Source organism: Argiope bruennichi, chromosome 2 (assembly GCF_947563725.1).
Source record: "Argiope bruennichi chromosome 2, qqArgBrue1.1, whole genome shotgun sequence".
Taxonomy (NCBI): Eukaryota; Metazoa; Arthropoda; class Arachnida; order Araneae; family Araneidae; genus Argiope; species Argiope bruennichi.
In genome coordinates this window covers 50,087,196-50,110,273 of record NC_079152.1, presented here as the reverse complement: position 1 = coordinate 50,110,273, position 23,078 = coordinate 50,087,196, and the positions used below count along the sequence as shown (strand labels likewise).

Below are 23,078 nucleotides of genomic sequence, written 5' to 3'. Positions count from 1 at the left end.
TATACACTTTTATATATAAAATTCATATGTACAATAAATGGACAACACCATTTAAATAGAAATGATAAATCAAAACATTAACAATTTATGGCAAAAAGTGAAACATTTAACTGTCCTAAAATTGTTCTCAAATATCATAAAGTACTTTACAAACATTTTTAGAAACAAGGACCTGCCATTTCAAACAGAAAAAATGTCAGAGAGTTAGAAATATGTACAAAGAGAAAAACGCACATCTCGCGCTTGACATCATGATTTACATTATAAACTCCAAATTGTTATTATATTTATTTATTATTATTCTTTAAATGAACAATACATTTAAAATAAATATACTTTGAAGGAAACCAAATTCCATCAAATCCGATTTTATTCCAAAATTTTGAATACCTCAAATTTGGCATTGTTTCCGGAAATTTTATGCAAAAAATAACATGATAAATTCATTTAAAAATATTCATTTTTAAAACCAAATTTTAATTCAAATATAATTTAATTGAGACTTGTAAATATTACATTTATTGAAGATTAATTACAAAAGTTCGCCAATTATCTGGATAAGCAAAAACTGTTTATAATGAAGCAATAGAATTTTTATTGGTATTTAATAACTCAAATTATTTTTTTATTCTAGTTATATAACATATTCTGAGGAACAATTTGAGAATGACAATACAGGCAATGACATGGCACGATGTTTACGGTGAAAATAAACATTTAATTATAAGATATTCAACACAATTTAAATAAAAAAATATTAAGTGAAAATATAAATTTATGAAAGAAAAATTTTTTGTTTATAATTTAATTTGTTAAATGATCCCAGTTTTTTCAATTCTTTAAATTTTTCTAACGTAAATTAAAATGCATATAATTTAGATCTATTCATCTGATTTGTCAACTCTGAGAACATTATATTGAAAATATTGATTAAAAACACTCAATATCAAACAAATGTGGCAGTTTGTTATTTTAGCACATCTCCTGGAAAAAAGAATACAAAATAGATGTTCTATAAATTTATCTAATGAGTTTCTTTTTATTTTTTAAGTAATATTTGAATATGATTCAATAAAACAATTCTAATGAATACTACATTTTTCTCCTAAGTTATAAAAAAAATCAATTATACTGCTTTAAGTTTTCTAATTTCTACCCTTCATATTTAAGATAGAATCTTTCGAAGTATGATATCTGCAAATCTGCCTAAAATAAAAAAATAAAAAGAATGAGGTATAAATATTACTGTAATTTTTATTTTGAATGATGGTACTATTGAGTTACGATATCCTATTATCATTGACGAATTAAGATCATATTATTAAGGGAATTGGTATAGTATGACAAATTATTTACATTAGTAATAATAATTTGCATTGACTATATTCACTGCTCTATCAAATTTACCAAAGATAACATCACTATTTCTTTCGAATAATGCCATCGAATCATTTGATGACAGTTCTTTAAATGATTCTCAAAATAAATTGTTCTTAACTATATATGTTTTTAATGTATATAGTAATCCTAAACAAGTTTATTTCAATAAATACTATTTTGTTTGTAAATTTTTTTCGGTTTTTTTTTTTTTCAAATGTGAAATTTTATCCGTCTTCACTTTAACTTGGCATGCATATGCATGAAGTTCGAATTTCATAAAGTGTCTAGGTAATTATTCACTTTGAAAATAACCATAGTATATCTCAGCTTATTTTATCTCAGAAGAAGAGAAAAAAAGTAACAAAAGAAAAACATTTGCATATTCTTTTCAAATTATTAAAAAAGTCTGTATAACACTCAGGTGACGTAATATTTTGTATTCTTTTTTATCCAGTAAATATGCAGGAAAACGCAAACAAATAAAGTTCATCACAATTTACATTTTGTATCGACGCTAGGCAATAGCTCATTTGGCCCATGAGTCCGCCGAACCATGACAAGCTTATAATACATAAGGCAAGATTATTTGTTCAAGTTCTATTTCATATAGTTAAGATTTTTCTTCCGTCACCTTTTTAGCTCTCAGTATCACTGTTGTGTTTTTTGGAGACACAAAAGTTTCTGTTTTCTTTGATTCTGAAACGTAATCGTCGACTGGAACTTCAACTACTTCAATTTCTATTCCATTCTTTCCATGAGTTCCTAATTTTGCCAAAGTTTCCCGATCTAAAGCTTTTATCGCTTCTTCAACAGTTTGTCCATGTTGGATCTCAATGGCGAGAACTGGTTCTCTTCTGTAACCGTTTTCATCTGTTTGGGGGGCAATAACCTGGATATAAGATGGCTCTCTCTCTCCATAGGCTCCAGATTGCTCTTTAGAGTCTTCTCCGTTTGACTTTGAATACTGCTGACCATCTTCTTGATAATTACCTTTCGAATCTTGTTGCTCGTTGTTTTGATAACCTTGTTGATGATCATAACCAGATTGCTGTTCAACGGTTTGATAATTTACTTGCTCATAGTGAATGCCATTGGATCTTGGCTCTTCAACTTGATAACCAACACTATTATGTTCAATAGTTTGGTAATTACCCGAATTTTGACCGTAGCTACCACCGCTTTCTTTTGATGGATAACCAGTTTGTTGAGATTCTCCTGCGTACTGCCTTTTAGATTCATACTGACCATTTGAATAACCACCCTGAGATTCATAGTTTGAATTACCTCCGTGGCTATGTCCCGTTTCTGGTAGAGATACTACTAATTGAATATTTTCATCTTTTAAATGCCCAATATTATTTAAAGGAACATATTTCAAAATGTCTTGATGCCCTTTGTCAAGAACTTGTAGATTGGAGAGCAAATGCTTCAGATCTTCCTCACTTAGCTTGACAAGTTCAGCTTCTATCTGTGGTTGATGTTGAACAGGGTTAGACTTTACTTGAGGTGGTGGGTAATGTTTCCTAGGTTGTTCTGTTTGATGTGCGTAATATGAAAAGACAGGGGAACCTTTCTGTGGTGAGCTCTGAGCCGATGATTTATATTGCTGATTAGATCGAGTGCTAGATTTGCCGCTGTATTGAGATTTGGAACTACTTTTGCCATTTTGTACTCCGTAAGAAACAATTTGCGGTACTTCAATGATTTGAACGTTTTTAACATCAACTTCTTCAACAGAAACACCATGTTGAGGTAATTTTATGGGTGCTATTTCTATTTCCTTTGGATGATGTTGAGCAGTTTTAGGCACAGCGATGTATTTATACTCTACTGGAGATTGAACTGCTGGTCTGTGATTCTGTGGAATTCTACGATGTCCGGATTTGCGACCTCTAGGTGCACTTCTTGTTCTTGCACCATATCCATTATTGTTACCGAAAGCATAATTCTGAATACCTGGATGTAATGATTGCAAAGATATTTGAACTATTTCCAAAGGTTTAGCACTTTCAATCGGTATATTCAGTGGCGTTATTGGCAATTCTTTATTATGTATGATAGCTTGATGAAGTTCTTTTAGTTGTGTAAAATCTAAATTAGGAAAGTCAATGAATTGGGGACCTCCATGCGATATGCCTCTGACACCTTGCTTCTGCTGTTGCTTCAATGGGCGCAATCTTTCCATATAAACTGGCGTGTTCTTTTTAGGTGTTGATTTTATTGCTGGTCTTGGATAGTAACTGTAGATATCTTTGTGGTACTGTGTTGGCAAAGCATGGGCATAATAACTTGCAGCTGCATCATAGTTGTGTGGAAGAGCTGACAAAATATCATGAAAGCGAGTAGAAGCAGCTCCTTGATAGTAAGGGTTCCTCGTTTTCAAAGGTCTCCATCCACCGAAAAAGAGAAAACTGCCATCTTGACGTTTTTCCGCTCGGTGATTTTTCAGAGCGCTCTCAGATAGTGCATTCGACCATAAGAACATGAACAAGGCCACGCTTATCTGAAAAGAAACAGAAATTAGGATCTACATATTAATTGAAATAACATCTTAGATATATATGCATAATTGTATACACATTGGTTTGATGAATTTTCAATAAATCCATTTCATTTATCATTCGAGTTTTTTTCATTCTGAAATCTTTCATCTCAAAATTCCCGCTAATCGCTGACAAGGAGAGGGCATGATTTGGAAAATTTAATTAATGGTAAGATAGTATAATGGCTATTTACTATAATGGTAATATACTTTTGGGACGTTCGTGCATTTAAATATTAAAATATAATAGCCAGCGATTTACGAAAAAAAGAATTACGAAATTCTTCTAACACTTGAATTATAATTTAATTTTTAAATGGAAAAATAATTATAAACATGAATAAATATTTTTAAAAAGTTCAAAATTATTTCATTTAAATTAACAATTTACAAATGGTTTTACTAAGTTACTCATTACTGGCATGATTTCTTCTAATAATGCACCAATACATTCATATATATACTGCTAAATATTTAACTATATATATATTATGTTAAATTAATTTAAGAACTATATGATACTTCCAATTAAAGAAAAATCAATAACAAATTGACCTGTTTGCCCCAGAATATTTAGGAGAATAAGAGTAGTAAAACTGAAGAAATATAATTGAGGTGTCCTACCACTTAAACTTTTTCTTTTGGTCTTTAAGAATACTACTAATGTTATTTAATAACAGTTCTTCTTTTGGATATTCACTCGACCTATTTATTTTTAGTGTTTAGATGTATATGTCATCTAGAAGTAGAAATAAATATTTATATTTGTAAAAAACGTTTACTTCCTTAGCTTATGTCCGAATTTAAATGATCATTTAAATTATTTTGCATCATCTGTTTACGCATTCAATAACTTAACAACTTTTTTCAATTATTTTTTTTCGATTATTAAAGACGAGAATGTTTGATTGTGCATTTAATAAATTATCAACTGCTCTCTTCGATTTTCAAGATAAACACAGTTTTATAAAGTTAGAATGAATAATTTGTCATTAAGATTTTTCTGATTTTTAGGTGATAAAGGTAATTTATATCATTTATCAGCATAAAAGCTATACTAATAATTGTTTTATTTAAAAACAAATTATTAGTTAATATTTTTTGCATAAAAAATGAGTAACATACAAATTACATTTATATTTTCAGTTTTCCAACTCTTGAATAATAAAAATAGTAAACAATTTTCCATTTCCTATGTGAAGAATAAAAAAATTGGACATTTTAAAATTAGATTGAATACCCATTAAGGGTTGAATTAGGAGAATCTAAGAAGCCAAGCGATTGATTAAATGTTAATTAGTGCAATCTTTGTCTTATATCCTGCTTAGTATTTAGTAATTTTATTTTGACACTAAAACAGAAAATGCCTTTAATTTAAGAGGTATAACAGAAGGTTTTTGTATTCTTTTAAGACGATTTCAGAAATATAACTTCCATCTTTTTTCTTTAGAAGATTATTGCTAAAAAAATCCATATTTTAAAACATTAACGAAGGAAAGTTGCATAGATCATAAAAATGAAAAAGTATTCTATTAATATATATAAAATATTATTGCTAAAATTTCGAGCTATAATTTATCCCAAAAAGTATGAAACTTCAAATACTAATGGAAGAATATTTCAGTCATAAAACATTTTTGACTGAAATGTTGAATGAAAACTAGTGTATTTTGATTCAAAATTCGAATTAAATACAGCTATATTACCTTCTTTACAATACAAATCATTTTGCTATTAGTTGTCTGTTGAATCATTAACATTTAGCAGAATTTTGTGAGCTTTAAATTTTATATATCTCGAAATCGAATCAAAATGTTATTAATTAAAATAATTTATTGAAATATGTTTTATGTATCTGTATAAGCTTTGTTTAAACATTCATTATTTCAATACTTGGTGTGAATTCCTTTTAAACATTTTAAGATTAATTATAAATTTTCAGATACTTCTTTTATAAGAATGAAGTATATAGTATGTTATGAGGAAAACAACAGTATGCTGATCATATGTGATTTGATCAGATTTTAAAATAATAGTATAACAGTTTTATAGCCATTAGAAATGTTATGTTCACAAGAAAATTCTTAATGCATAGGTTTTAAGTAATTACTTTCTTAAGAATTTTCGTATTATTCTCTTTCTTTTAAGTAATTACATTCTTAACTGTATAGCTTTTAAGAATGTAATTATACTTTCATTCTTCGCATTAAAGATTTTTTTAAATATTTATTGAGTCTTTACGGATATTATAATAAATTGCATTGGGAGCAAAGTATTCAAAATAATTTCATAATAAATCTTGAACAGATGAATATATTATATAAGGAATCCATATTGGCCAAAAATTAAAGTTTAAAAATATGAAAATTAGTGCATTTTTAATATTAATGTATCTGCAGAAATAAAAACACGGTATAGTCATTATATAATACAGAAAACGAACTGAAGATGTTTCTAAAAAATTTAATTTCCAACAGAATAACAATTTACATTTTTATTATAGTTGTGCTCAGTGAATAATATGTATTACTAAAAATTAAACAATAAGATCAGAAATATCATTAATAACAAAATAATATTGTTCCTTCCTACAGAGCTTAGTTTGCTTCTACGAAAGAAATCCTTATGCTTCTGCAAATCTATAATTATTTTATCTATTTATATTTTTTTTCATTTCGCCCTTGAGTTTTGACATAGACAATTTCTATTACGAAAGATATAAAAATTCAAACATTTAGAAAAAAATAACAAATTTATGCATATTTCGCTTTTGTAATGGTAGTGTTTCTTGTTTCCTTTGAAATAAAAGATTTCCACATACGTCTTTTTCTTAATGGTAATGCTTCTTGTTGTAAACGAAATACTCATACTTGTGGAAATACAAGTGCATCTCGAAACCTTTCGATGTCAATCTTTTTCATCTTTTTTTCTGAAGTTTTGATAGAGAGCTTTAATTATAAGAAAAAAACTGGAAATTTAAAAAACCACAAACCACTTTTTATGCGTTATACACACCTGCCACTTCAAAACGGTTATAAAAAGCACCACTTATATATCATTTCAAGGACCATCCCATTTGCGTCCCACATTTAAGAACAGCTTTTCCTTTCTTTTTTTAAAAAAGGAACATCCGCAGATAAGTGACAGACCCTCTGGCGTGGGAGCTCTAGTTTAGGCTTCACCTCTCTCTTGTATCGGACATCTTTGAAAATTCGAAAGGATGGAACAAGAAGGGGGGAGGGGAGAAGATTCATACCACAAGACCATCACTTCCTTTTTCCTCATTGAGTAGGTTCTGCAGAGTCAGTCGGACACACCTGTAGGCTATGGCATGATTCATGTGCGACCTGGAAAAAGGATGCGCACAAAAATTCCAAGGAAGAAAAAACCCTTTATTAGAAAGGAGAGCAATTGGTGGGTATGATCTGTGGGAACAATTATTTTTCAAGACGCGCATAGTTTTACCATAAAAGATGTTGTTCTGGCAAGGACTGAAGGCGCTTTGGGGTTTTATGAACTTTTAATCTACTAAATGGCATGTTTGGGTGAAGGAATTCGTCATTTGGCAATGTGCCTCATAGAATTAATGAATAGCTTCATCTTCATAGTTTTGTATTAAAAGACATTCTTAGTAAGGTTTCAAAGGATAAATATTGCCTATTTTGGATTTTATGCTCCATTCATTGGCGAACTAATTTGTGTGAGCAAACAAATTTGCAACTAAGAAATGAATGTTCTTAATTGTAAAAAAAAAAAAAAAAAATATTGCTTCATTATTATCGCAGGTGATAAATACATAAGATTCTAGGTTTCATAAATCTTAAATAAATATAATTCTAATTATATTTTGAAGTTTCTGAAAGTGAATACAGATGACTAAACCTAAATTCCATTGATTTATCTTTCAAATTTTGAATTTGTTGATGATTAATAAATTCGACTTTTACAAGCTGTTTTAGACTTCGAGAGTAAGTTTGTTGCCAGAAGTTAATTCCATAATATAGGATTTTTGAAGTATTTAACATCCCCTAAATATGTAAACTTATTGAATTAATTTCTAAAAAATTTTTAAAAAGAAAATTAGTTTGAATATTTATACTGACATTTGAAATTTTTTTAATAAACTCTCAAAGAAAGATAACCCTCTGAAAATAACTTTCAGATATTCTTGATAAAGAATCGAAAAAAGAAAATATTTTCTATGTTTCGCAGAAGAACCTATTTGGAACTGATCCACCGCAGTGCAAGAAGGCATACCTATCGAACATCAAATAATTTTTCTTTATCTTTTATTTAATATATGTGTTCTTTTTCTTCTTCTTTATATTATTTATTCATTTCATATCAAATTTTGTCAGGGGCGTTCGGTAGCGGTACATGAACTAGAAGGACAAAGAGAATAAAAATACACAACAGGGAATTGGGATTGTTTCAGTAGACAATTTAACCCTCTTTTGAAGAAAAAGACAACATATTATCTTTATTTCTCACTCTCATATTCAGAGTTTAATATAACTGAGCTGAGGAATTACTTGATTACGACGCACTAGACCATAAAAATTATTACGTTGTCTAAAAAGTTTAGGGCGCAGCACTTGTTTTGGCTATATTGAGCCAAACAGAGCAATGTTGATCATATACAAAATGGGGCACACAGATAATTATTTTAACATTTATGTCTAAAGGTATAACAATAAAGAATTAAGGATGTATTTAATCTAAATTCATGTATTGACCTTAATAGTTTTAATTATTGCTTGTAAAAAGTATCTTTAAATGTATATAAATATTATTGCTTTTATCGAATGAGTACATCAGATGCTCCGTGATATGAGCAATTGTGAATAGAAATAGAGTGTGTTCTTGAGAACCATAGAAAAGAATTTAATAATTAAGAAAAACGATGCACTTTTATTAGTAAACTAAAAGGGAAGAGATTTTTAATTTAGTTACTTTGCATTTTTTAGCTTTTTTATATTTGCAATTTATAATTATAAATGTTACAGAAATTTGAAGTAATGTTTCCACAAATTCACCACCAGGTAACTACGCAGTTTTGACATTAAAATTAAATTCAAAGAATTAATTAACTGATAATTTATTTCTGAATTATCAAAATAGTGCACTTTCAACAACATAAAAGGGCACAACATTTCAAACACTTTATACATGAGAAAGTAAGTGTAAAATCGCCGACTTAATTCCGTCTTTACAAACATAAAATAAGTCCAGTTGAATTAAAGTGCTTTAAAATTAAGAACTAGACTTTTGGGATCTAATGGAATAAAATATTTAAATGTTGCAAGTTTATCATAAACATAAGTTCATTGCGTTAAAGCTAGAAAACAGGTTTGTAAATTTCATTCAAAACAAGGAGTGCCGTAACTTCCAATACTCCCCTCAGAGTTTACCGCAGTGTGAGCAAACAAACCCAACACTTTTTTCAGCGGGAGATCCATTAGGGACTGAGTTCCGGAAAGATTACCTCTCAGAAATCTATCACATCAATGCAAATGATTATTTGACCTTACATTACCGAGTTACAGCAGCTTAACAGAAAATTCTGATTCGACTTTTTTTTCTGTTTTGATTAAACGGTTATAATCAGATGAATTAAGACCTACATCGCATAATATTGACGACATTCTTATTATTAAAGTTCTAAACTATACCCTTGAATAAATAATAACATTAACGTCTGTTTGAATAGGTAATACAGTTCATTGTTAACACCATTTAAAATAAGTCATACGGTGACTTCCGTCATTTCAATAAACAGAAGGTTAATTTTTTTGTTTACACTATGCAAATGAAAGAATTTCTTGAAAAAAAATGCACTATGCAGGTTAGGTTGAATAAGCACGATATTTTTTATATTTAAATCACCATGCATCAAACTGGTTTGTAAGCAAAGAACTTGGGAAATATTTTGTAAAGGTTTGTTTTGGTATTTTTACTCATATGAATGCTGACATTTATCTTTCGGTTAAAAGTAATGGGAATGCGCAATGGACTTATAATTGTTTATATTTAGAATTTCGTGCGTTTCATTTGAACTCAAATTATCTGTATGGCATTTCATTTCTAAATAACTTCCTTGTTTTGATATCATAAAGAAAATATATTTCAAAGCGGTACAAAAATGAAAAAGTTAAAAAAAATAGGTTAGTTTTTAAAAGGAAATTAAATTATTTTTCAAAAATATATTATATTAAAAGTTCTTAATTAAAAAGTCACTAAACGATCAAGCATGATTAATTTGTTCAAAACATTCAACATAAGAATGTAAAGTTAACATAATCACGAAAAATCGTGATGATATGAGATCTCTCCAATTTAGAGAAGCAATAAGCTTCGCATTTATTCATTTGAAGTATTTTCTAGGTCAGTTCATTTGAAAACACCCATGGATATAACAAACATTCGGAAAATCTTTTATCACTATTACCTTGGCATTACGATTCTATGTAATATATAGTCGATTCATTATTCACTTTTCTCTTATCATAAGACTAGTTACGAGCAGACTTCGTATCTTTGAAGTAGGTCAAATGACAAAGTTTATATCTGAACTTGTACCTTTTTTCTTCAGTTTTTGATGTTCTGATTTATGCATTATGGATAACCAAAAATAATAATATTTGTTTTACCTTTCTGTTGGAAAAAGCAAATAAATATAATATAAATAATATCAATTTGTTATTTTTATAGATGATACATTTTTTTACATTCACGATTATGAGATTTAGAGAAAGTATTCTAATCACCAAAAAATTCGAAGAGAATTTGACAGATTTCCATGTTGTAGGGCTCTCTGAATATGAAAAATGCATTTTTGGAATTATGTCTATCTATGACCAGGATAGCTCAAAAACTATTTGAGAATTGGAACGAATGGATGAAATTTGATATATGGTTTTTACACCAAAATGTTAGATTTCTGGCAAATTTTGAGCGAAATCCATTCAGAGGAAGTCTGTACATCTTGTTGCCTAAATATAAGTTTACGTTATACTTACAAAACGAAGAGAATTAGATATATATATAACATTTGATACATAAATTTAACATCTGAATTGCAAATACCAAAAAAATTTGGACCCAGATCCGTTAAAAGATTGACTTTCTGTCGGCTTGTTCTTTCACAAGCAATAACTTAAATATATGAAATATGGTATGCAATTTTGTGACTAGAATTGTTGATGTGTATCAAATTTTGTTTTTAATCGGTTGGGAGATAATGCGTTTAAAACGCAAATTAGATTTTGGGTAATATTAGTAGCATGCCGGGGATTAATTGCTAAAGAAATCATCAATGATCACATGGCTTATTCAGTATTAATAAATCCACGCCAAAAATCAATATTTCGTATATATTATCCGTCAATGCCATGCATTTAATAATATACAAATATATTTATTAGAAAGTATGCGAGACAGTTTTAAAAAGTCTATTGCTAATGGTTTCAGTACATGATACAACAAATATATGAAAGATGCATGTTATTTTATGCTGTACTTTTACGCTTTATAAGGATTTTTTTTTCAAAATTAAAACATGTTATGAATTTTAAACAAATTATAATTACCATTAATGTTTTTAGTAACTGAAAATAATATCTATGAAAATAAATATTTATAAACAAAGCAACCCTTGCATTATGTTCTTAAGCTGCTAATCAATATTAAAAAAATAATACAAATTTAAAACCGATTTTAATTTCAGCACAATTAAGCATTATGCGATATACCTTAAAATCTCAATCAGAAAAGTTTTTTTTTTCTTCAAAAAATGTTGTTGCAGTCGATAATTTGTACTTAATTGATAGTGATTTATATGCAATTTTCCTTTTGCAATGCTAGATAATAATTATAGATTGATATAAAAATGATCGATATTGCCTGAATTCTAATAACTGTTGGATTGAAAAAAAAAATATTTATTGTTTAATGGATCCATATAAAGTTTGATGGAAGATGGTAAATATTTCTAGAAAATATGAATGGACGCACCTATTATTTTCTCTGTTCATTGTCCTCATTTACTATACTACATCCCAGTAACATCCAGTTGATGTAGCTGAACATTCGAAATATTTTTTGGCGAACACGAAAAACTCCTCCGCATCGACCTTCTCATCTGAGATACTTTCTCTGGTTTAACAGCCTCCCACCTCAAGAGAAATTTTACAAAACCACCTGCCTCCCCCACAAGAGACGTAATGATTTCTCCCTATACTATTTGTATATTTCTGAACTTTCACCAGTAATGCTTGTTGGAAAATGATAGTGGTGAAAATAAAAATAAAAGTGCAAAAATCGTTTTTTAGTAAAGGCTATGAAAGGGCCTTTTGATTCATTCTTTCTTACTTGAGATATCTCACCCCCCCCCCTTGTCTTTAATGGGTGATATAAGTTATATGAACGCCTCTCATCAAAGGACAGAAAATGAATATACTATCTAACCAGTTAATATAGCTTAAATTTTTTTTCTAATTGTTTTCACATCTTTTATTGTATGGATTGAGTAAGTAGTATTCGGGATATTTTTTTCTGAATTTTTTGGAATCCTGTCATTGTTTACACATTGGGCTCATTTTGTAGTCATCTGCCATTCTTAAATGTTATGTGTGCAACGAACACATAATGCAGGGAAGGATTGCAGGGAAGTTGCTTCAAAAAGAAAAAAATTACATTTATCAGTATTATATCATTTACATAAATAATAAAGCACAAATTATCAATATTTGAATTTTGAATTATTCCTGATTTCTTATTTCGTTTCGACGAAAGAATATTTTTCACACACACAAAAAAAAAATCTTCTGTAATTCTGATAAGATTGTTATCTCATATTTTGAGTTTGAATATAAAGTGCTATGTTTGTGATATCAATCTTTTTTCTTATAAATCTTATAAGAAGTACTGCCCGAATACTATTTTATTTTCTATGCAAAATTCTAAATGGAATAGACGAGGAGGAAAAATTAGACTCGATTTTTTTTTGTTCAGAATCTTAGAATATGTGTAACATGGAACAGAGCAGAAGCATTCGTTATTAGCAAAATAATGACAGCAAACGCTTTCGGAAATTGCAGAATATCTGAAATTGCATAGCCAAGGATACATAATATATTTTAGTTATTTCAAGAAGGGTTGAAATTAAAAATATGAAAATTTCTCATAGATTGTACAACTTTTATACGATATGTAAAATTACCTATGTAACTCACCCAAAGCCTGTTTGTATACCCAAACAGCGACGGATCTATGCATTTTAAATGCAGTGCATTTTATACACTGCTTTCAAAATGAAACTTCAGTCTTGATAAATCAGATATCTTACTTAGCATCAAGGTAACGATTTATTTTAAGCTAATTTTTATTTTAATAATTTTATGAAAGCAAAAAGTTTTTATTTATAGTTATTCATGATGACGCAACATCTTTATTTATATACTGTTATCAATCAGAGGTTTGATATTCATAAATACTCTAATAACTACAATGGGCGCAATGAAATAGACAGGAACCTGATTAATTATACTAGCCAAAATGTTAACATTATTGTAATAATTCAAATATTTGAATTATTTTATAAATTTACGAATTTGGCAATTAGGCTTTAACATTTTTTCTAATTAATTTGCTTAAGGACTTAAGTAGTTGCCGCAAGCAGGTTAAGTAATAGGTTGTCTTGTCAGATATCTGCCTCTGGATTTAGCAAAAAATATCTTTCTAACTTTAAGTGAATTATAGAAATCTTATTTTTCAGACAAAAAATCAAAAAGGAATTCATAAGTATTATTATAAATAGAAGGTTATAATCATTATCTTACCATGTGAACAAAGCGAAAGTATAAAGTTGAAATATTAATAATAATTGATTGCAAATCTTTATATTGTATTAGCATAAAAATATGATTTTTTTTTCATTATTTGTTCTGTACGAAATGCTAATAATTATGAAATACCAAAGATTAGAAATACCAAGAAGACTGCGGAAGTAGATTCTTATACGCCGTTGAAACAATCAAATTACTATACAATGGTATATAAATATTTTTTTAAACAAAGTCCAAATAATGATGTGAGGTAAATATTTTATTAAAATTATGCAATCATTCTTGTTAACTCATTTATACCAGATATTGCGCTCTTGAAATTTGTGCCTATTAGGAAGCCAGCAAAAAAATTTGAAGAAAACAATTATATGTTTCCATTCATCAAAAATAATAACACTTATTTATTGTAATGAATATAATAAAAAAAATTTCTTGCATAAATCATTTAATATTGAATTATGGAAGAAGCCTCTAACAAGTAAAACTAACATCACATTTTACTGTTTATATTTTTTAGATTTATTTTATAAGGTCCCCTTTCTACAAAATACTTCTTTTCATTTCGGAATACTCACCAAATAATGCCATCTATCCTTAAAAAGCAAATGAATCAGATCAAAATGACGATTTGATACAATAGGAAATATATAGCTTGTATGTAATTCATATTCCTAAATGGAGTGTTGATCAGAAATGGCTTATTCAGCTTATGAAATATGTTTTCCAAACAAAGGAGTTTTCTTGGAATATAAAATTACTAAAACACTTATTTTAGAAATTCATTGCCCTGGTATACTTTAAAATAAAATGTGTATACCAAATACAGGAATTCAGTTTTAAAAATGTCATCATTTTTATTTGCAGTTACTCCTTTAAATGGTATAAAGTTTGCTTGGATTTGTTTTTATCTATCAACTATCATAATTATAGCTTTTTAAATAATTAATTAATTAGTAAACATTTATATTAATCTGTGCAGAAAGGCATGATTGCCACATACATGTAAAACATTTAAAATTGTAAATTTCTCATAATAGCTTTTGATAAAAATTTCTTCAAAGCAACCATGCTAAATAATGGGCTAAATACCAAATTTCTGTATTAGTTTTAACCAGGAGCGCATCATTTTTAATCTTTTGAAAATTAAAGGAAAAATTGTAAATGTCTAATTAATGTTAAAACTAGCAGATTTTTAACGTAATACTGTCTAAAAATATCCCTAAAAACCTATGTTACACAATAAGACATTCATCCCTCGTGTCTCTTAAAACGATCCATCCAAACGCACAAAAGATTATTTCATTCATTTGCATAAATGAACACGACCATTTTTATTTTTACAACAAAATTATCCAGACTAAACTCAAAAATCGCTATTTCGAGGACAGAAAACAATGCCTGCTTAGACAGTCAATATGTTGCCATCCTTTCATTACTAATTCTGTTGTTTAATTGCGCTGACTGCTCATTACAAGAAACAAAAACTGTTGATACTTTAATCAAAGCGAACAAAAGGAAGATGACTGCTTTTCACTTCATATCCAGAATAGGAAGAAGAAAACGATAAATAAAAAGACGGAAGCCTCAGAACAATGAATCAATAACCAAACGACTTTTTTTCTTGTTGCCTTTCTCTTCGTGTTTTAAATAGAGAAGCGTGTCTCTTCTCAATAAGAACATCATTGTTTTGGTACTGCGTGTGAGAATTTTGAGGCGAGCCACGAAGTATTCGAAGATTTAGTTTTCACCTCTAAATTGCTGGTTTCTAGGTGAAAGTATAATATTTCTTCTGTTCTAGCTATTTTTGGAAGAAAGGAACTACCAAACAGAATTGTTTTTGGTCTAATTGGAGAATTTCGTCAGAAGAAAATGACAAAGAACAACAGCAATTTTTGAGTGAAATGTTGGGGATTAGATTCACAATTCATTTTTTATCACGAATCTAACAAGTAATTGAATTGAATGGTAAATAATATGATTTTTTAATACATGAAAATTGAGTATTTAATTTTTGTTACAGATAAAGTTAATAATATAAGAACACTTCCATTTTCTTAATCAGTATACAAATATAAAAAGTTTTTGATTTGGTACTTGAATGTTGGCTACCACAAATATCAATATAGATTCGAACGTAGTTTAGAAAGGAAATCTCATGGAAGTGATGAGAAAATTTCAATATCCCCACAAATTGAAAATGCATAATCCTTCCCTTTTTTTCCACTTTTGGAAACCAACCTTAATTGCATCTTTATTTTTTGGCTCAGAATGTGGACTTAGTACCATAAACTATACTCGAATCTCACTTTGCATTAAATGTATGGCTAATTCCTATAGAAATACGCAGGTTGATTAGAATTGAAGCCTCCAGTGAATTGAACCATACAAAAACTCCAGTTCTTGGTGATATGCATTTAAATACAAAATGAAACGATTTATATGAAAAAGAAAATATTTGCCAAAAATACCCATATTTTCTTAATAAATCTGTATTTGATAAGTATTAACTGTGAGTATTTATGATAATTGTGACTAACAGGTATCCTCTCTATATCAATATGACCCTCATTAATTATAATTCGCGTTATTAATTATTCCACTATTGTTTACAAATACAAGTACGTCATTAATTACAATTCTAAATTAATACGGATCGTGACTGTATTTGAAATATTATTAATATTTCTATCACAGCCGAATGCTTGCTGAAATTTATTTCTAGAAACAGCTATCTTATTTACTTTAGGTTTTGTTTTGTTTTTTGTATCAATTGTTTTTCTTCATTCAGAGATGGAAACTTGGCGTATTTTGACTTCTAGTTTTCCTATACAGTGTTCTGAATACAGAATTAATTCTAACCGACCATTATAAGTATTCTATAAATAAATTACAAGATAATTTAAAGTTTTTTTTAATAATTTATTTCGAAAGTACTGAATTTTACATGTATGTGCCATTAGGAATCAATGTCATTAAAACTCAACAAATTATTACCCCACAAGTATATGAATTAGAATATGGTTAAAAATAGATTCTATATTGTTTTAAAGGATTTGATGGCTAAAAAATCAGCTTACTATTAGAAATTACATAAAATAAAAAAAATCAGGAAATAAATCCGAGTTTCTACAAAGAAAAAAGAAGTAATTTCTTCATCTTTTAAAAAGACTAAACATTAAAAAAAATGTCAGCAGAAGTATTCGAAAATATATTTTTCGTCGGTCTTCTACTTTTTTGCAGTTCAAGGTATCTAGCATGAACGCAAAACACAAAACATTGTAGGAAAAACACATTCCTATAATGTTATTGTGGAAGTCTTTAAAATTTGCTAAGTTTTTATCATAGTAAAAGAAACCTGATTTTAAAAATATATGTAAATATTTTTCAAGATTTCATTTCGAAAATTTTTGTCATGACTATGAATACAAAAAAAGTCTACATTTTAATTTTCAATCCTTTGACGTCAAAGCTCAGATTGAAGGTTTTTTTTTTTTTTTTTAAAGCTAAAAATTTTAGTCAAAAAAAATTTTTTTTTCGTGAATGATAATTTAAATATAAATATTTTAAATTAAGCAGCAAATTTAAGTATTTAATATAATACATATTAAATACTTTTTTATTTCATTGTCATGAAAGCAATGTTTCAAAAATAATTAAGAATTTTTTTTGAAAAGTTGTGTTATTTATTAAATAGAATTACAGTATGAAATCTAATAATTTTTTCCCTTTCTTTCTCCTAGTAATCTTTAGTGGTTAAGCAATATATTTGCTTATATACCATACATCATTTTCTTACATATACATTACTAGTTTACTGTATAATCTAATACAAATCGATGTGCTAAAATTTTACACATAATTCCTATACCTATGCTAAAACTGTAAACAGTTTATATTTCATATATTCAAATTTAAATGCGACCAATAATGTTATATTGATTAATATAACAATAAAGTTAAATTATTCATTTTTTATCATTTCATTTACAATCCACAAGAAAAAATTATCAATTATGGCACAATATACATTTTATTAAAAACATTCAACACATATATTAAAATTTATTAGAGCATATAAAGTTTTGCTTTAAACATTTTTATATATTATGCGATAAAAAACATACATATTTGATATTTATATGGTTTTTTTCAATATAATATCTTTTTTAAAAGAATCAGTTTATGAGTTCGTTTTTCTTCGCTACTAATAATAAAAATGAATGTGTGTGTGTGAGTCTGTCTATATGTGTTTGTTGGCAGTCGGCAGCCCCTATCAGTTGACCTAGAGTTGACAATATGGGACATATATATTTTGGAGGGTAGGAATGTGCACTTCGGAAGAATTTTATAAAAAATTATAATGAACTAAAAATTAAGCTTTAAAACATATTTTTAAGTACGTTTCACAACAATATTTTCATTGCTATGAATGAAACCCAAATCATTTTCATTGCTTTGTCAATTATTTGATTGCTTGATTTTCTTCCATTGTTGAAAGCTAAAGGAAGATTCTATTTAATACATTTGTTGTTTACAAGAACAAATAAAAAAGTTTAATTACAATACTGTAAGTGATACGGCACAGTTATGTTTTTATTAGCACTATGATGTCATGGGATTGGTCTCCATTAAAAAGGTTAGCGTACGCAATAAACGGATAATATGAAAGACAATTAAAATAATACAGCTTTATCCCTGACAATTAGACAGAATCGCGGATAGGAATTTTCATCTAAACAATCTAGCTGAAATTAAATATAAAAATTATCTTTGCCTTACTAACTGATCGCTATGCATTTTTAATATTAAATATTTAAAACCAATTATTATCTATAATGGCGATAAATATGCAACTTGTAAATTTTCAAAGCTTTGGTTATAACTTTTAAATTTGTTGAAATGAAAATAATTTCAATAACATTTTTTTATTATTATTTTAATAAATCTCCATTTTTTGCATTTTTTTTCATTAAAAAATTCTCAGCGATTTTTATAATTAATTTCTTTTTTTCATTCTCAACTAAATTGAAAAATTTCTGCATCCGAAGGTTAGGTCGAAATACGTCTGACATATAAATCGGAGAAATAAGCATTTTTAGTTAAATATAAATGGAAGTTTTACAAATAAATTTTATTTTGCATATTAAGCATTAATATAGATCTTTTTTACTATTGAATATTTTTGCGCAAAATAATTTTTTATCGGCATTTCCTATACTAAAAAAGATGCGACTGTTAGCTTGACATATTATTCTTTTACATTTAGTGTTCACTTTTTTTAATTTAAAAACCAAAAATGAGACTCTGTTATTTTAGCAATCTTCTTATCCTCGCCCATTTTCTAGTTTAATTTAAATGCACACGAAATATGATAGATTAAATGCCAAACATTGCCTTAATTATTTTAGATAAATTTCTTTTCTTTCGTTATTTTTATTTATACAGTTATTAATATAAAATTGTTTCTTGATTTGTAATATTTCTCAAATAGTTAAATTTTAAAAATTTTATTCACTTGAAATATTTGAAACACTTATAAGATATTACTTTCTTTAAGCCATGCCCGTTTTGAAAAATTCAATTTTTATGGATAATTTATCTATAGATCTAATCTTATTCTGCTCTATGCAATTTTTTATAAATTACTTTTAACATATACTATATGTTAGAATTAAAATATACAAGGGCTATAAAGCGAAGAAAATAATAACAATATCGAAGGTTAATGTGGTTTTTTACGTTATGGGGCAGGCATAGAAATGACTTAAAGTGGAATCGCAATAAGGGAAAACAAAGATTCGTTTAAATCAGCCAAATTTTCTTTGAAGAAAGGTTACTTAATACGCATTAATTAATTTTTCATAATACTATAATGTGCCTGTCTCGTCCATCGTAGAATAGAATTTTTGATATCTAAATTCATAATTAAGTTATTACAACAATTAATTTAAAAAATAAATATCACTTGAACGCTTATAGAACATTTTACGTTATTGTGTGAATTGAAATGTCGAAATACAAAATGACATCTAATTAAGAAGTTAAATACATTAGTAAGTTATGGGATTAAAATTGGATGCGTTTTAAAATTGTTGGTATCTATTCCTACATTCCTTTTGCACTTGCAATTCCCTAATGATAATTTAATTCGACAAAATTACAAATCTATGTGATGAGGACAAAGACATACAAATTGAATTTTGCCATTAATATAATGTACATAGATAGAATGCAACAAAAGACTTTTAATACAAAAAGAACCTTTGAAAAAGTGATTACCAAAGAATTTAGCAAATGGTAACATGACGCATTTGAGGCAAAGTATTAGCACGTTGATTACGAATATTGTCAGCTAAATTATACAATTATTACATATAATTTACAATGAAGGAAATAAATAAAATTTGTGCATTTATCAATCAGTTCGATTTTTTTTTGTATAATTTTTCGAGTAACATTGAAAAATTCATATCACAAATTCATTAATTTTATGTCCCTCCGAATATCTGCCTTGTGAACTCATTTATTGCTACTAATGAATTTCGAGTATTGTAATGATTATAAACGTAACTGATATTTTCATTTAAATATATATTTTTGATTTTTTATGCCTCAAAAAAGTTTTGCAAATTTATGGAAAATCAAGTACATGATAATTAACCTTTCACGAAAATACAGCAGCATTTTAAAACTTTATTATTTACTAGCTCATATTTAAGCCTTTCTTTAAGAAACTGCTGCAGTGCAAAAACTGTTTGTGATATGAAGATATCTTAACAATTTGGAAAATAATTATTAAAATTTTAAAATTGATTTTCGCACTAATACTTGATACTCTATAATTCCTGCTAACAATAATAAGTATATACTGGATATCTTAAATGGTAAAATTCCAATCTTTTAATTATTTTAACCAACATCATTTTTTCAAAGAATCAACTACTGCTATATTTTGCTTCAGTGTGCGATCTTTTTTTAAAAAAATAATATTAAACAATTCCATACTTACACAATTCATGCTCAATAATTGAGAAATCCGCAGATTCATTTTGTTCCTAAGAATCACTGATCACATGCACAGCACAACCAACAATGACCACCAAGTGTCCTGTCAGTTCACAGTTATAGGATCACAACAGTTCAACTGATGACCAAGAGAAGGAAGGAAGGAGTGTTCCACCGTTTTCAGAAGTGGCACATCAACTGCTCATCTCCGAGAGGAGCGCCTGATCTTCATCTTTTGTCCATCCATAAGTTTCAGTGGCAACATAACCGGCTAATCCAGTAACCTACAGAAAATTCGGGTTGCCAGAACCGACCTCGCCAAATAGAGTGCATGCGGGGATTCGGACTCTGCCTGTTTCGTGAATGGACCATTACAATGGAGGGATGTTTTTGACAGCTGTTGTTTAGATCTGCAGGTGGTAAAACTTGGGAATAGATTCGAAGAGAAATAAATAAGAAAGACATTTCACGAATCTAATTTCACTAACTTTCTCAAAGTTTATGCTTTTGATTTTGAAAAAGACGTTTGCTGTTCAGTAAATAAATTTTTTGAATGCATTGCTGTTAAAATAATATTTTCCCGTTAGTTTTCTTTTAAATAAATGATTATTTTTGTAATAAAATTATTAAAGTGTCTTGAGTTAAAAAAAACATTTACATACAGCGCTTTTCAAGAAGGTTGTATTTTAAAAAATAAAAATGTAACAACCAATCCAAGCTTGATACGGACAATTTAACTAGATTTTTGTCTCTGAATTTTTGGCACTTTTAAATAATACTATGGAACAAATTAAATGATTTAGAAAATCATATAGAAATAAAACACAATTAAAAATTTAATTTAAATCGTTACAACTTGTTTTTGTACACTATTATGTGTATTGGGTTGATAGTGCTGCACAATACACTTTATTCGTGTTTACTATCTTCATGAAAATTTTTGAAATCGGATTTCTATATCTATAAGCTTTAATGATAACATTTTATTATGTGAATGTTTGAAATTCCATTTAGTCTGTAGATTATAGTGTTAGGAAACTTATAGCTAACTTTATACAGTTAAGTTTTTACAGTCAAAAGTTCATGAGAACAAATTCTGTTTCATGTACCACAAGGAATATAGAAACATCTTAATAGAAAAAAAATAATATAAGACAAATTACTTATTTATAAACTAATTCCTTGTAAAGATTTCAAATATAATAGGCTAACTGATATAAAATATTATTTGTTTAGCTTACCTTTACTTGATTAAAATATATTTAATCTTCAGATGAGGTGTGAATAGAATCTTAAAATATAAATCTAGAGAAAGCCAAAAATACTTTTTGCGATGTTTAAGCAATAGAAAAATTATTTCTAGTTTGACCGATAAAAGAGAAATGAAGATGATAGGAGAGATAAAAGAGAAATAGTTTCATAATGTATAATGAACATATGAAACTATTTTCCATTGGTTATGATTTAAGTAACTATGGCAACAGTTTTATGAGAACGAACGGTACTCGTTACTTCTTTATTAGAGAAACAACAATGCCTTACTCAAAGCATTTCAATAGGTGAAAGATTTGTTTGCCGACGGTTTTTACTTTTATAATCCTCTGGCGAATGATTTTGCATTTCAAACTGGATCTGAAAATTTCAAAATGAAATCTGGACGAATCAACTGGAATGCAAAAAGCAGAAGAAACTGCGATTGCATTTGATGATCAAACAACCGCAAATTCATTATGACAGTCATAGTTTATGATCAGTTTAATAGTTTCACAATTTCTCTTAAAAGAAAGATATTTTTTTTTGTTCGAGAAATATTTTAAAAATAAACATCTTATTCTTACAATAACATAGTTTCATACTATTGTTTAAAATATTAACTTTTTTTTTTCTGAAATCGAAATCGCATATTCAGGAGAGTTTGCATACAAGATTTCGCAATTATCCTGTAATGTTTGTGCAGGAGGTATATCAAAAAAATTTTGCTTAATTTAAATCAACCTATATGATAATAAAACTCTCACGAATGTTTAAAAATAGCTTTGAAGATATATCAAACATCCCGAAAATAAACTAATCATGTTTTTTAGTATGCATAACTTCTCACAATTCTTCGATGAATCATCAGTTATATCATTCATTGAAGCGTTAATTTATAAACTTTTTGAAATAGAAAATATAAAACAGTTTCCTAGTATTCCTTCATTCTTTATTATTATTACCAACTTTCTTTTTGTAACAAAAAGAAAGGTTACACACCCACGTTTCCCTCTGAGTTTAAATTAATCTCTATACCGTAAACAAATTCATCG

General features: G+C 27.8%; 1 protein-coding gene across 1 annotated transcript; it reads right to left on the bottom strand.

Moving 5' to 3' along the window:
* Positions 1–49: 49 nt before the first annotated feature.
* On the bottom strand, positions 50–21,013 carry LOC129989228 (uncharacterized). Its single transcript, XM_056097617.1, has 2 exons — positions 20,777–21,013; positions 50–3,883 (listed from the first exon to the last, which is right to left on the bottom strand). The coding sequence occupies exons 1-2, from the start codon at positions 20,813–20,815 to the stop codon at positions 1,991–1,993; spliced, it is 1,932 nt and encodes a 643-aa protein (XP_055953592.1). The 5' UTR covers positions 20,816–21,013; the 3' UTR covers positions 50–1,990.
* Between the last annotated feature and the right edge of the window lie 2,065 nt (positions 21,014–23,078).